This window comes from Artemia sp. Qi Xiang Cuo, chromosome 11, assembly GCF_049724085.1.
Source record: "Artemia sp. Qi Xiang Cuo chromosome 11, ASM4972408v1, whole genome shotgun sequence".
NCBI classification, from domain to species: domain Eukaryota; kingdom Metazoa; phylum Arthropoda; class Branchiopoda; order Anostraca; family Artemiidae; genus Artemia; species Artemia sp. Qi Xiang Cuo.
The window spans coordinates 42,174,081-42,189,499 of record NC_142804.1 but is presented as its reverse complement, the minus strand read 5'-3'; the positions used below and the strand labels follow the sequence as shown (position 1 = coordinate 42,189,499).

The 15,419-nt window shown below is 38.4% G+C and overlaps 1 protein-coding gene across 1 annotated transcript in view; it reads left to right on the top strand.

Moving 5' to 3' along the window:
* Nucleotides 1-1,801, top strand: part of LOC148946991 (ankyrin repeat domain-containing protein 16-like) — a 158,037-nt gene extending 156,236 nt beyond the window's left edge. Inside the window, exon 8 of the mRNA XM_089096479.1 lies at nt 1,668-1,801. Within this exon, the coding sequence (XP_088952605.1) occupies nt 1,668-1,744 (77 nt within the window). The 3' untranslated portion in view covers nt 1,745-1,801. The remainder of the gene's footprint in view (nt 1-1,667) is intronic.
* Nucleotides 1,802-15,419: the final 13,618 nt, after the last annotated feature.

Genomic DNA, 15,419 nt, shown 5'->3' with positions numbered 1-15,419 from the left:
CACCTTCATACCCTTTGCCTTAATCATAGTAGTACTATAATCACAGTAGTAGTAATAATACTATAATCATAGTAGTAGTGGTAATAGTAGGAGCAGTAGTAGCAGTAGTAGTCTTGTGTAAGTAGTAGAAGTAACAGCAGTAGCAGCAGTGTGGATAGCAGTTGTAGTATACACATGCTGCATTCTGATCAGTTGAAAATCCGTCTCATGATGCCCTCGAAGCTTCAGGTTGATACGGTAAGCCATTCCAAAGATATTGCTGATACACTTTTTTTACAATCCGTATGCACATAGTATGTTTTGATTCTGTTAAACTTTCCCCTCGACGTTTCCTTAAATTTTCACTTCAATATCCTCAGCCTTGGCGGCACTCGCTGCAGAAGCAATAGCTGTAATGGCAGGAGCAGTGGTAGTAGAAGCAGCAGTAGTAGTAGTTGCAGTAGAAGCAGTTAGTAGTAGTAGCATGCAAATATTGCTTTTTTGGTCAATTGTTTATTCAGGTGGTCAATTGATCCAAGAAGGACATTCAGGTGAACCTTTAAGAGAATGTTGAGGGGAATTTTGAACTAAATCAAAACAGGTTATGTGCACACAGGGGTTGTAAAAAGAGGATTTACGCTCTTTTGACAGCCCGTATGCACATAACTTGTTTCGATTTACATAAACATTCCACCCAAAATTCTCTGAAAGGTTTGTCTAAATGCCCTTCTTCTTTTTGGACACTAAAGGTCAAATATACCCACCTTTCTCAATAACAAATGTTGCCCTCCAGTTACTTTTGACTCTTAAAAAGGGGACTAGATTCTTCAATTTTTAATCGAATGAACTCCTTCCGAAGTTTTCCACGATAACTCCTTCTATACGAAGTGACTTAGCGAAAAAAAAATTGTGCCTACATCGCTCTTTAATTAAGCAGCGCCTTTGCCCCACCTATGATACAAGATAATTAGGCCTACACTAGAGTGATAAGCTTTGTGTGCGAGAACAAATTTTGCGCGGTTAACCTTAGAAGTGATGTTAGTGGTTGGTTTGGTATTGAATAAAGAGTTAAGTAGGGATGTGTGCTATCCCTGTTTATATGGATTAGTTTTATTTACTTCATGCTAAAAAAAGACTAAAGGAAGGTCACGAGGTAAAGTCAGTTGACAAGAAAACCGATCAAGTGGATGGATTTACTTGCCTTGGTAGTATCATTAGTATTAATAGTGGATGCAGTGAAGATTTAAAATGTTAAATAACTACGGTCTGGAGGAAGGTTTATTAAATAGTTTTGAGAGTAACTGTTTACGGGTAGCTTGGCACCTGTTTGACTGACCGCAAAAGTTGACAAAATATATAAAAATAGTGGAAACTAACATCTTTTAAAATGTACTTTGGATATTTTTCAATCTGTATATAAGACAAAGACAAGAGATCTCCCTGTGAACATTTGTTAGTTGCTTGTTGTGGCCTGGATCTCCCATTTCAATTCTTAAGCTCGAATATGCAGGACAGAAACATTGAGATAGGTGCATACTCAAGTAGGTTATATCGTCAATGTCTGTATAAATAAATGATTCCTACGTGTGGAAATATATGCTTTTATTTAAGCTCGTTATTAAGTTTATTTGCACTATTACTGTCCACGTTCTCTGCAGTTTTTGTTGGAGTTTACTTTTATTTTTTAGCTACTGACCTTGCATCTGATCGTGGTTTTAAGCAGGTGGTGACTATATTGACACAAGAAAGAGGAAAAAATGCTTGAGAAAATCCCTGTTCAGCAGCAGCTATACTTTTCCAGTATGTGAGCCTTGGAGAAAATTCATCAGGATATTAGTAAATTTGTCCATTTATTCTTGCTAAGAAATAAATTTTAATGGAACAGAAAAGAACAAAAAAAAACCTTTTTTAATAACTTCAGACTTGAATTCATAGGTTGAGAAGGTGATTAGAAGAGAAACGAAATTATTCCGATTGTACTGAAGTCGAAAACTCTTGAGTTCTTTCCATGTTGAGTTGGTTGCGTGTATTTTGTTGAATTGAAATAGGCGAATAGGATGGGTTTGGGTTCGTTCCTCACTTTGTCGCTCGCACTTGGTTTTAACTTTCTCACCCTCACTGAAAATCAACTTTGTAATAAAGCCACTAAACTAATCCAAGTAAAAATTTATAAAAATATGATATGAAAGTTATTGGTTAAATTTAAGTGAATTTAAGAAAAAGCAAAAAAAGGTTAAAAATGGTTGCTTTGCATTCAATCTCAGTGGTTTTGCCTTTATTGAATTTTCCTTGGCCAATTTCTGGTTTTGTGGTTTTGACTAGCTTGAGGGGGGAGGGCTTAGTTTGGATGATAAGGGGAGAGTCGGATAAGACGGACCTGGGGGCCAGACGGACCTTTTGTCATCGCTCGGTTTGAGCGCCACCTCTTTATTACTTGTTGAGCTAGACACAACTGTCATCTAGTGGCAAGTTTTGGAGCAGAGTTTGAGAGTTAAAGTATATTTTGTCTTTGACAAAAATGTTTATATTCGTTTTCAAATGTTTGAAGCCGGCCTTTGATGTGAATATTTTTCTTTTTTGGTGTTTATTATGTTCCGTTTTATGCCTTCGCACTTTTTACTAGAAATGTTGGGGTCTAGGAGAGCATTTGAGATATTAAATATCTTCATCGCAGCGTCAACTTATGTTGTAATTTTGAACTATTCTGAAAAAGCAGATTTAGGGTAATATGGACCACAGAGACAGCGGTTTGGATGGACCGATCCGTCTTGCCCTCTATCATCCGAGAGTTTTTTGACATTTACTACGGGTTTTGTGAAACGAATATAAGGTTGTATTTATTATGTCCACATGTCAATCAGAAAGATATTAAGTTGCCTCGGTTTTACAAATTGGGAAAGCATAATTAGAAAACAACCCGCGTTCTCCATGACCAGGACTTACTGAAAGCAGCTCCTATGCGAGTTAGATCAGGTTTGCCGCTTCGCAAAGTTTTGAAGGAGGTCGGTTTGCCACAAAGCACAGTACGAAGAGCAGTTACAAACCTGGACGCAGCAGAAGATCCCGAATTAGTAGAGATGGCAACTACCTTCAACTTCAAAAGTGTGTTCTCTGCAAATGAAGAGACACTTCTGAACGCCTATATAATAACAGCGGAGCACGTGCATCATTGACTTATGAAAAAGAACCACGTCAGCTTGCAAGTGAATATGCTCAGGCCAAAAGGATGAAGATGCCAAGGAACTGGACTGAAAATAAGAATGCTGGAAAATACATGATAAATAGCTTTATGATTCATGTTGGGCTTTCCCTAGGGTACTCCAAAGGTACAAGCCTTGTCAGAGTTGGCAGCTTCAATAGGACGTATGTTAGAGCATTCTTCAATAATTTAGAAGAGTTGCTTTTAAAGCAGAAGTATCCACCAAATAGAATACATGCGGAGTAACCACCATTCAGAAGACTCCAAAGGTGGTTGCAGAAAAGGACCAAAGAAAGTTGGAAGTATTACTTCGGCTGAGGGAGGGACACTGGTAACAATTGTAGGGTGCATCAACGCAGCTAGCCAGTCTATAGCCCCTTTATTTATCTCTCCTCGAGTGAATTAGCTTCAAAATTTTTTCAATGGCACGCCACCTGGAACCACAGGAAAATGCGAGCTATCAGGATGGATGACAGCCGATTTCGTTCTGGATATGATACACAATGTGAACTCCCAATCCAGTTGTTCACCCACAAGTCGAATTCTGATGATTATGGATAACAATGCTTTTCACGTATTATTGAGCGTGGTTAATCATTGAAGAGAAAACGGCATTGAGGTCTTGACACTTCCGCTGTATTGTAGTCACAAGCTGCAGCCTCTTGATCTTGCTGCTTATGGGCCATCGAAGCGTTATTACAACGAAGCCGCAAACTCGTGGACGATTTCGAACCCGAAAAGCAGGATTACCATTTATAAAATTAGAATCGTTTTTCCAAGAGCTTTTATCATGGAAAACATGCTAGTTGGTTCCAAAACTAGAAAATGCCATTTCGATAGGAATGTTTTCCAAGATCATGACTTTCTCAGTGTCTTCGTGACTGACCGACCAGTGCTACACACGTGTCCCATGACAGCCCAGTCTGCAGCTGCATCAACCAGTTCTGGTGACGAGAGCTTGGATAACGACTTACTCCCAACTACAAGTAGCTCAGATACTCCTGTGACTATGCCAGTGACTCTAGAGTCAATTTGTTCTCAAGAGACGGAAAAACGTCTAGGAAAAAACAAAGTCCAAAATTCTGACGAAAACACCTGAAAAAAAAAAACATACTGGAAGAAGAATTTCAGTTGAAAAGAAAAACATCACAAAAGAAAGCTCAAATAAAATGGCCTCAAAAGAGAAGCCTCTCTAAACAGCTTGAAAACGGGGAAGATAGCTTCAATGAACATGTCGCGCTGGATGATAAAGGTGATGACAGCTTGCATTTGAATGGGTCAGAGGAGAAGTATGGCTAATCTTCATGCGAACAAAAGCTAATCTTCATGCGAGCTTCGTGCGAACAAAAGAGGTAATCATGAAGCTGCAGAGACAAACTTCTTCAGTTGGAACGACGAAACAGTCGGCTCATTTTTTTTTCACGTAGATTTCGCCTTGTAAACTGTTTAAATAAAGTTATTTACTCTCCTTTCATTATTTTACTTTTTACTATTGGTTTAAGCATTCGAAATAAATAGGTTTAGAAACAATTCATCTTTTTGAGCAGTTTTGTCCGTCTTGCTCTAAAGGTCGGTCCGTGTTATCCTATGGGGTGGGCAAAACGGATTTTTTCTTACCAGCTTCATTTTTCTTACGTGGGCCCAGGAATACGTCTGATTTATACATGAAGAAGATTTCTTTACGTAAGTCTATGTCCTGGGGACATGGACTTATTCGACATTTCCAATATCTTCTGCAGGCGAAAAACCAACATGGGGCTCGTCTTACCCGACTCCCCTCCTGCTTTTCATTTGTGCATGGTGGCTTCCTCCATTGACTCTAATAATTTTCAAGTATTGACGAGTTTCTTAAGAAATTAATTAAAAATGTTTCGGAAAAAAAAGTTTTCAAAGAAAAGTAAAGAGTCATATTAATCTTAAGATCAGTACAAACGAATTCCTATAATAATTCAAAACCAAAATGATGAAAATTAAAATGATAACATATACTGATATAGATGAATTTACCTACAACGAGTAAAATTTAATGTAAATAGTCAAAGCTAACACAAATAAAACAAAATTGTTGCTGCCCTCTTTCCCATCCCTAACCGGAAAAGTTCTAAATCACATAAAGTTTTATTTACAAAATATTCTGAAAAAAATATCTTTAAAGAAATGTCTTCAAAAACCAAAAATCATAGCCACGTGTTTGAAGTTTTTATCTCGTATAGCTGGAAACGAAATGACATGATGTATTTAAAGGTGTAAAACTGTTGACAAACAGAATATGTGAAATCATGTCTTGTTCTCCGTGTCTAAAGTTCAAAAGGAATTGGTGCATGTTTTATCACTTGACAAGGATACAGTTCTTAGGAAGGCACTAATATCCCATATAAATGTAATAAAAAGTGACCAAGAAACAAGGAAACAACATCGTGGAATTTCAACATATGGATTGCTGTCTGAATGCCCATATCCAACGTGATATAGAGTGCTGGGAATCTTTTCAGTATTCAATATCCCTCTATAAGAATCTAAGATTCACAAACAATTGGCACAAGCTTTTTTTTCTTACATTGATACAGCTCTTAGAAAAGCATCAAAAAGCCCGTAAAAAGTGACCTAGAAACATAGAAAGTGACCCAGAAACAAGCAAAGAAAAAAAAACTCGTAGAACTTCAACGTTTTTAATGTTGTGTGAATCCTCATATCCTGTGTGGGATCGGGTAGAGGGATCTCTTAACAATTTAATAACCTCTTAAATATTCCCTAAAAGTATCAATTAAATACCTTTAATTGTGTATAAAATGGTGCGGATAAGCCCTGTTTACAATCTAGATTTGTACCATTTGTTGACTTAATTAACCTTATACTGAAAGTTCGACTTATTATCCTAAGCTGTTCCTGAGATATTATACGTACAACACACAATGTTGACAAACTGAGCATATTTTCTGTCTTAATGTAGTTCAAAATTCCTGTCAAAATTCAATTCGAGTTTTAACTTAATTCGCTTCGCAATTTCTGAATCATTCTGGATACACCCTCAAGAAAAATCTTAAGGAACATTGTGGCTTCTGTCTTAGTCTTAAATTAATTCCCCCCCCCCCCTAAAAAAAAAAAATTTTTCAGTAGCCTACCAAGTTGCCTTAAAAAAAAAAAAAATACGAAAAATATTACATTAGGTATATTCTGCATTTTCTTAGACAGAGTAGCTGTATGGTTTATGATATTGCGTTTGAAGTCTAAGCTATCAACAAGACGCACAACAGACTGGCAGTTTTCGTAAAAATATGGCCTTATGGTTGAGATTAATTTATAAAACTGTTTCCACAAAACAAGTTTCTTAAAGAAGATTAAAGAGCTCCATTAAGCCAAAAATGAGCAGAAATAAATTCAAATAATCTTGCAAGTGTAAAACTACCACAAATCACCATCAATAAGTAAATGAAACCCAAAACGAACCGAAATTACAATAAATAACCAAAGTTTTTTTGTGGAAAAAGTTTTTTAAGTTAATTTCTGTTCGTTTTTTATTGACGTAGTCTTTTTCTTGAAAAAAATGTATTTTATATCTTTTTTTTCTATAAGAATCTATAGTTGGGCCTGCTATTCGCATGTTGCAGAAACTTTTTCAAAAAATCTTGATCCTGACACAAATAGCATTGTTCATTTTAACTTTATCCTTCCTCAAGTTGACCTGAAAATAAAACTTGATATCATTCCCAAAATATTCTACCTATGCCCTTTGACAACTTGGATACACTTTACTCTTGATTTATTTAAATTGTAAGAACAGAAGTGGTAATAGTAGTAGACCCAAAGTTTCAAATTAACGCCCCCAGTCGGTCTAGAGATATTGCTAAGGTGTCTTAAAAGAACTATTTAAAGAGAATAGGAACTTCGTGGGAGGGTGTAAAAAGGGAGGCTCTGAATAGATCGGGATGGAGGAGGAGCGTGCGTAGCTGTGTTAGCCTCAGGTGGCTTGGTGCTGCGGTGAGTTGTTAGTAGTAGTAGTAGTAGAGCTCAAAAGGGCAGCACGTCATTTTATTTAACGGCGGCATGTATAGTGTGTAACTTTATAAACAACGCTGGGAAACTTTAAAATGTACCCTCAGCGTACAAATGCTGAGTATTCCTCTTGTTTTTAAATTCCATTTAGTTCCAACGATAACAATACGCTTATCGCATTCAGAATAAAAAATAAACACTCTTCTCCTTGTAAATTTTTCCTGAACTCATCTGGTAAAGTAATTGTCTGGAAGGAAATTGGAACCAGGTATTTTTAAACGAAAAATCTACGTGCATGCAGGTTTTCAAAAAGGCTCATAAGTAATATCATAGGCAGCGCTGCTCTATAGTAGCTAGAAATATAATTTTAAACTTTTAATTTGATTCAAAATTAAAAGTTTTAGTGTCCCTTTTAATAGTAAAAAGAGATTGGAGGGCCAGCAGCCCTTCTCCCAAGCTAATTCATTTTCCAAACACATCCAGTCAAAATTTTGAGAAAACCATTTTGCCCACCATAGTAGAGCGGTCCAACAACTCTGTCTATAGAAATGATGGGTATCTCAATACCCCACATTACGCAATTGACTCAGTCCTCCCACCCCAAACGAGGACGACCTGCTTTCCGTTTAGCCCTAGACGGTTGGCCGAAAAGAATAATCTTCGGCAATCTGTCATCCTTCATCCGAACAACGTTCCCTAACCACTTCAACCTTTCTTTCATCATAGCCCTGGAGAACGGTATTTAGCCACATTTTTCGTAGAGCCTAATGTTTGAAGTACGGTCAGTCAGCCGGGTACCCTGAACAATCCTTAAGCAATTTCTTTGTAAAACATCTAGCAAATCTTCATCCGCTTTTCGAAGCAACCATGCTTCAGAGCCATATTTGACCACTGTCATCAGTATAGCTTCTAATATTCTAATTTTGGTTTGCAGACTTATCTTCCTGTTTTTCAAAACTTTTTTTTTAACTGTGAAAAAACACCCTGAGCCTTGGCTATTCTACTTTCAACTTTTTCACTGCTCCCACCATTTTTACTAATAATACTACCAAGGTAAGTGAAGCTGCCGACCTGATCAATCTTTTCATTACGCAGTGTCACCTTTTCATCTTCACTTATTCCTACCCTTAGTGACTTAGTCTTCTTAACATTAATTTTCAAACCTATTCTAGCACCCTGAACTTACAAATCCTCTAAAAGTTCATTCATTTTGCTCTTATTTTCATCTAGGATGCTTAAATCATCAGCATAATCTAAGTCCAGGAGACTTTTTCCTCCCCATTTGATTCTAGTGGTCTCCCATAACCTTTCATGTGCTCCTTAAGACAAAGTCCATCAAAATAATCATAGGCAGCGCAATCGCGCTGCCTAAGTAAAGAACGATATTAGCACAATGTATTATTTATTTGTTCTAGACCAGGGCAACTCGCATCGAAGGAGCTGTCGTAGAAACTTCGAAAAGGACTCATTCGATTGGAAATTTGAGTGGCTAGTTCCCTTTTAATTATCGAAAGTGATTGGAAGGCAACTAACACCCCTTCCACGACAACCATTTCCTCTAAGACATTCAATAAAAATTTTGAGATAGCCAATTTTTTCAGCGTAGTTGATTTCCGGATAGACATTAGGTTTTTGAGGAGGACAGTCCCCCACAGCTTTCAGGGCAAGGGTTGTAAGTTATTCCCTGGGGGCATAAAAGATTTTATAGAAAGCGTTGTCCTAGAAACTTCAAAAGAGGTCCATTTGATTGGAAATTCAAAGGGCTAGTGCCCTTTTTAATACTCGAAAATGATTGGAGGGCAACTAACCCCCCTCTCACGCCGAACTTTTCCCCAAACACACCCAATAAAGCTTTTGAGATAGCCATTTTGTTCAACGTAGTTGAAAGTTCTGAAAATTAGGTCTTTGAGGGTGATAAACCACCAACAGTCCTCAGGGCAAGAGTTATAAGTTATTCCCTGGGGGCATATAAAGTTTTCATAGAAAGCATAGTCGTAGAAACTTCAAAAGGGGTTCATTCGATTGGAAATTGAAATGGCTAGTGTCCTTTTTAATAGTCGAAAGTGATTGGAGGGCAACTAAAACCCCTTCCACACCAACCATTTATCCAAACAAATCCAATCGAAATTTGAAATAGCCATTTTGTTCAACGTATTTGAAAGTTCTAGAAATTAGATTTTTGAGGATAATAACCCCCACAGAGCCCTCAGGGCAAGGGTTATAAGTTATACCCTGGGGGCATATAAGGATTTAATTGAAAGCTTTGTCCTAGAAACTTGAAAAAGGGCGCATTTGATCGAAAATTCAAAGGGCTAGTGCCCTTTTTAATAGTCGAAAGTGATTTGAGGGCAATTAGCCCCCTTCTCACGCCCACCTTTGGCCCAAACAAATACAATCAAAGTTTTTAGACAGCCATTTTGTTCAACGTAGTTGATAATTTTGGGAATTAGGTCTTTAAGAATGACAACCCCCCAGAGTCCCCAGGACAAGGGTTGTAAGTTATGCCCTGGGGGCTTATAAGGTTTTTATAGAAAGCGTTCTCGTAAAAACTTCAAAAAGGGGTTATTCCATTGGAAATTGAAATGGCTAGTGGCCTTTGTAAAAGTCGGAGGTAATTCAAGGGCAACTAACCCCCTCTCACGCCCACCATTTTCTCAAACACACCCCATCAAAATTTTGAGATATTCATTTTATTCAACATAGTTAAAAGTTCCGGAAATATGGTCTTTTAGGATGACAACCCCCCTCACAGCCGTCAGAACAAGGGTTTTAACTTATACCCTGGGGGCATATAAGGTTTTTATAGAAAGTGTTGTAGTAGAAATATCAAAAAGGGCTTCTTCGATTGAAAATTGACAGTGCCAGAGCCATATCTAACAATCGAAACTGATCGGAGAGCAACTAACCCCCCTCTCACGCCCACCATTTCCCCAAACACATTCAATTAGAATTTTGAGATAGCCATTTCGTTCATCGCAGTTGAAAGTTCTGAAAATTATGATTTTGAAGATGACAAACCCCCCAAACCCCTCAGGGCAAGGGTTGTAAGTTTTGCCCTGGGGGCATATAAGGTTTTCATATAGAGTGTTTTCGAAGAGACTTTAAAAAGGGCTCATTCGATTGGAAATTGAAAGGGCTAGTGCCCTTTTTAATAGTCGAAAATGATTAGTGGGCCACTAACCCCCGTCTCAAGCTCACCATTTCCACAAACACATCCAATCAAAATTTTGAGATATCTAGTTTGTTCAATATAGTTGAAAATTCGGGAAATTAGGTCTTTGACATAACCCCCCACAGCCTTCAGGGTAAGGGTTGTAAGTTATACCCTGGAGGCATATAAGGTTTTTATAGAAAGAGTTGTCAAAGAAGCTTAAAAAAGAGCTCATTCAATTGGAAATTGAAAGGGCTAGTGCTCTTTTTAACAGTCGAAGGTGATTGGAGGGTACCTAACCTCCCTCTCATCCCCACCATTTCCCCAAACAAACCCAGTTAAAATTTTGAGGTAGGCATTTTTCCAAAGTAGTTAACAGTTTTGAAAATCAGGTCTTTGAGGATGACACCTTCCCCCTCAGGGCAAGTGTTATAAGTTATGCCCTGGGGGCATATAAGGATTTCATAGAAAACATTGGCGTATAAAACTTCAAAAGGGGCCCATTTGATTGGAAAGAGTAATGGCTAGTGCCCTTTTCCATAGTCAAAAGTGATTGGTGAGCAACTAACCCCCCTCTCAAGCTCACCATTTCCCCAAACACATCCAATCAAAATTTTGAGATATCTAGTTTGTTCAACGTAGTTGAAAATTCGGGAAATTAGGTCTTTGAGATTTAAACCCCCCACAGCCTTCAGGGTAAGGGTTGTAAGTTATACCCTGGAGGCATATAAGGTTCTTATAGAAAGAGTTGTCGAAGAAACTTAAAAAAGAGCTCATTCAATTGGATATTGAAAGGGCTAGTGCCCTTTTTAACAGTCGAAGGTGATTGGAGGGCAACTAACAGTAGAAATGGGGGTACCAGCCCGATGTGGCACCCCTGCTGCCATCTACAACTTTTTTTGCACTCCAAATATGGGCATAGTGTCATTAGAAAGAAAACTTGGTTAATGGGGTCAATGACCTAAATTGATTGCGTAATCAAAGTGTGTCAACAACAACAACATCGACCATGACATTCGCTGAGAGCGTGCACTTACAACAACAACAACATCGACCTTAGAACACCTGTGCCGTCAACCTCAATTCACCTAACGTAAATCAATAATTCCCCTTAGAAACAACAAATTAATTCCCCTTTCTTGACAGATCAATCAACCAATGACATCATCTGTCAGACTTTAAAAATTTTCGCATAGAAACGATTCTCCAGGAATAGATCCAAGTCATTAATGTCTTTGCCTCGGAAACAACTCTTTTGGTCGAACTCCAAAGGATATTAATACCCAAAGGCCATGAAAACAATTCTCCAAGAAACATCTTAAAGATGAATTGTTTTAGCGCGGGAATCTGTTTTCTTATTAATTTTAAATGAATTAGCGCAGAGATGACAAAAACACATTGAACACGCTGAATAACGTTGAGTGATTATTTGGTCGAAACTGTTTTAGACAGGTTATGGAACTATTTCGGCGAAACAGTTAGAGACATTTTAAAAGATGATTTTTGAAGAGATTTTAGAAGAAAATTTAATGGTGAAACTCTGTGGTCGTTATAATACACAAGTTTCATTTGAACAGTGTTGTGAGGTCCTCTAACCCAACCCCAAAGGGTTCCAATCCTCCAACCCCAACCCCGAAGGAAGCCCCCGGTCCTCAAAGGCCCCCCAAGCTCCCAAAGGGCCACCGGCGCCCCCAAAGGTCCACCCAGACCCCCAAAGGCCATCCCCGGGCCCCCCAAAGGCCCATCGAGCTCCCAAAGGACCAACGGGGTCCCAAAGGCCCTCCACCGGTCCCCAAATGTCCCCCAGGCCCCCAACTGCCCCCCTGACCCCCAAAGGCCCTCCCTGTGCCCCAAAGGCCCTCCCTGTGCTCCAAAAGCCCTCCCCCGGCCCCCAAAGGTCCCCCCGACCAGAGAAGCGCCGCCGGGATGCGCCGTGGGCCAGGAAAGCCCCGCAGGATGTGCCGCAGGGATGCGCCGCGGGTCAGGAAAGCGCCGCAGGGAATGCGCCGCAGGGAGGCATCGCAGGAAAGCGCCACAGGATGCGCCGCAGGGATGCGCCGCAAAAAAAAGTAAACTAAAAAGTTAAAATTTCGAAATGTTATCCCCCAAACGCCCTCCTCAGACCCCCAAAGCCCCTCCCCTGGTCCTCAAAGGTCCCCCGGGCTCCCAAAGGGCCAACCAGCCCCCAAGGGTCTCCCCGACCCCCAAAGGTCCTCCCCCGGTCCCCAAAGGTCCACTGGGCTCCCAAAGGCCCTCCCCCGGTCCCCAAAGGTCCCCCGGGCTCCCAAAAAACCACTCAATCCTCAAGGGCCCCCGGATCGCCAAACGCCCTCCCTGGGCCACAAAGGTCCTTCCCCGGTCCCCATACATGCACACAAAAACTTACAAACACACAAAAACTTACACACACACACAAAAACTTACACACACACATGAAAACATACACACACACACGAAAACTTACACACACACGCCAAAACTTACACACACACACACACAAAAACTTACACACACACAAAAACTAAAACAGGCACACTAAAACTTACATGCACACAAAAAATTACATGCACACAAAAACTTACACACACACACACCCACAAAAATTACACAAACACACACACAAGAAAACAAGCAAACACACGAAAAAAATAAAACGCCAAAACAAACATAAACACACAAACATACAAAAAATATAAAACAAGACACAAAAAAAAACTCACACACACACACACACAAAAAATTACACACACACACACACACACACAAAAAATACACACACACACACGAAAAAATACACACACACTCCAAAACTAACACATACAAAAACTTACACACACACACACACACACACACACAAACTTACACACACACACACACAAAAAACTTAAACACACAAAAACTTACACACACACACACACACACACAAACTTACACAAACACACAAAAAACTTAAATCCACACACAAAAGCTTAGACACACAAAAACTTACACACACACACACACAGAAACTTAGACCCACACGAAAAAACTTACATGCACACAAAAACTTAAATGCACACAAAAACATACACACACACACAAAAACTTAAACACACGCACAAAAACTTACACACAAACACAAAAACTTACAAAAACACACACGCATGAAAAATTAAACACACACACAAAAAATTAAACAAACACGCCAAAAATTACACACACACACACAAAAAATTACACACACACACACACACACAAAAAATTACACATGCACACTAAAAATTACATTCACAAAAAAACTTACTTTCACACAAAAACTTACACACACACACACAAACACAAAACTTACACACACACACACACGAAAACTTACACACACACGCCAAAACTTACACACACACAAAAACTTACACACACACACACACAAAAACTTACACATGAACACAAAAAAAATCACACACACACGCACAAAAACTTGCACACACACACACACACAACTAGCTAAGGGTAAGTGTTTTAAATATGAGCCATTCTGTTGCGAAAAGACACAAAAGTTAAAAAAAATACAAAATATTCCTTTATTACCTCTGCAAAACGGCTAAAAATGAAGAATTCATACACATTTTCAACTAGCTAAGGGTAAGTGTTTTAAATATGAGCCATTCTGTTGCGAAAACACACAAAAGTTAGAAAAAATGCAAACTGTTCCTTTATTACCTCTGCAATACGGCTAAAAATGAAGAATTCATACACATTTTCAACTAGCTAAGGGTAAATGTTTTAAATATGAGCCATTCTGTTGCGAAAACACACAAAAGTTAGAAAAAATGCAAAATATTCCTTTATTACCTCTGCAAAACGGCTAAAAATGAAGAATTCATACACATTTTCAACTAGCTAAGGGTAAGTGTTTTACATATGAGTCATTCTGTTGCGAAAACACACAAAAGTTAGAAAAAATACAAAATATTCCTTTATTACCTCTGCAAAACGGCTAAAAATGAAGAATTCGTGAACATTTTCAACTAGCTAAGGGTAAGTGTTTTAAATATGAGCCATTCTGTTGCGAAAGAAGCCTTAATGTTTCTTAATTCTCCCCTTCGTGAATCAATAATTTCCCCTAGCGATTATGTAAATCAATTTCTCAGGTTAGGCCTTATTGAGTCCGAACATTACCACGTGGTTTATGGTTTTCCATTCTCACTGACATAAACCATAAAAACAGACATAAATGTGACAAAGTTCCTGTTTTTCAAATTCTCACTGACAAAAACCATGAAAAAAGACATAGATGTGAGAAAGTTCCTGTTTTTCAAATTCTCACTGACAAAAACCATAAAACATCCATAACCATCCATGAAAAACATCAAATAAATTGACCAACACACATAACCATCCAAGAAAACAGACATAAATGTGAGAAAATTCCTGTTTTTTCATTCTCAGTGAGAAAACCATAAAACATACATGAATTGCTGTTGACATCCATAAATGTGACAAAGTTCCTGTTTTTTCAAATTCTCACTGACAAAAACCATTAAACATCCATGAAAAACATCAAATAAATCGACCAACACACATAACCATCCAAGAAAACATCCATAAATGTGAAAAAATTCCTGTTTTTTCATTCTCATTGACAAAAACCATAAACCCCGTGGTTCTCGTGCCAATATATGGTGTTAAAAAAAGTTGTAGGTGCCAGCAGGGGTGAGGGGTGGGGCTCAATAAGGCCATTCTACTCATATTTTCAACTAGCTAAGGGTAAGTGTTTTAAATATGAGCCATTCTGTTGCGAAAACGCACAAAAGTTAGAAAAAATACAAAATACTCCTTTATTACCTCTGCAAAACGGCTAAAAATGAAGAATTCATACACATTTTCAACTAGCTAAGGGTAAATGTTTTAAATATGAACCATTCTATTGCGAAAACACACAAAAGTTAGAAAAAATGCAAAATATTCCTTTATTACCTTTACAATACGGCTAAAAATGAAGAATTAATACACATTTTCAACTAGCTAAGGGTAAGTGTTTTAAATATGAGCCATTTTGTTGCGAAAACACACAAAAGTTAGAAAAAATGCAAAATGATCATTTATTACATCTGCAAAACT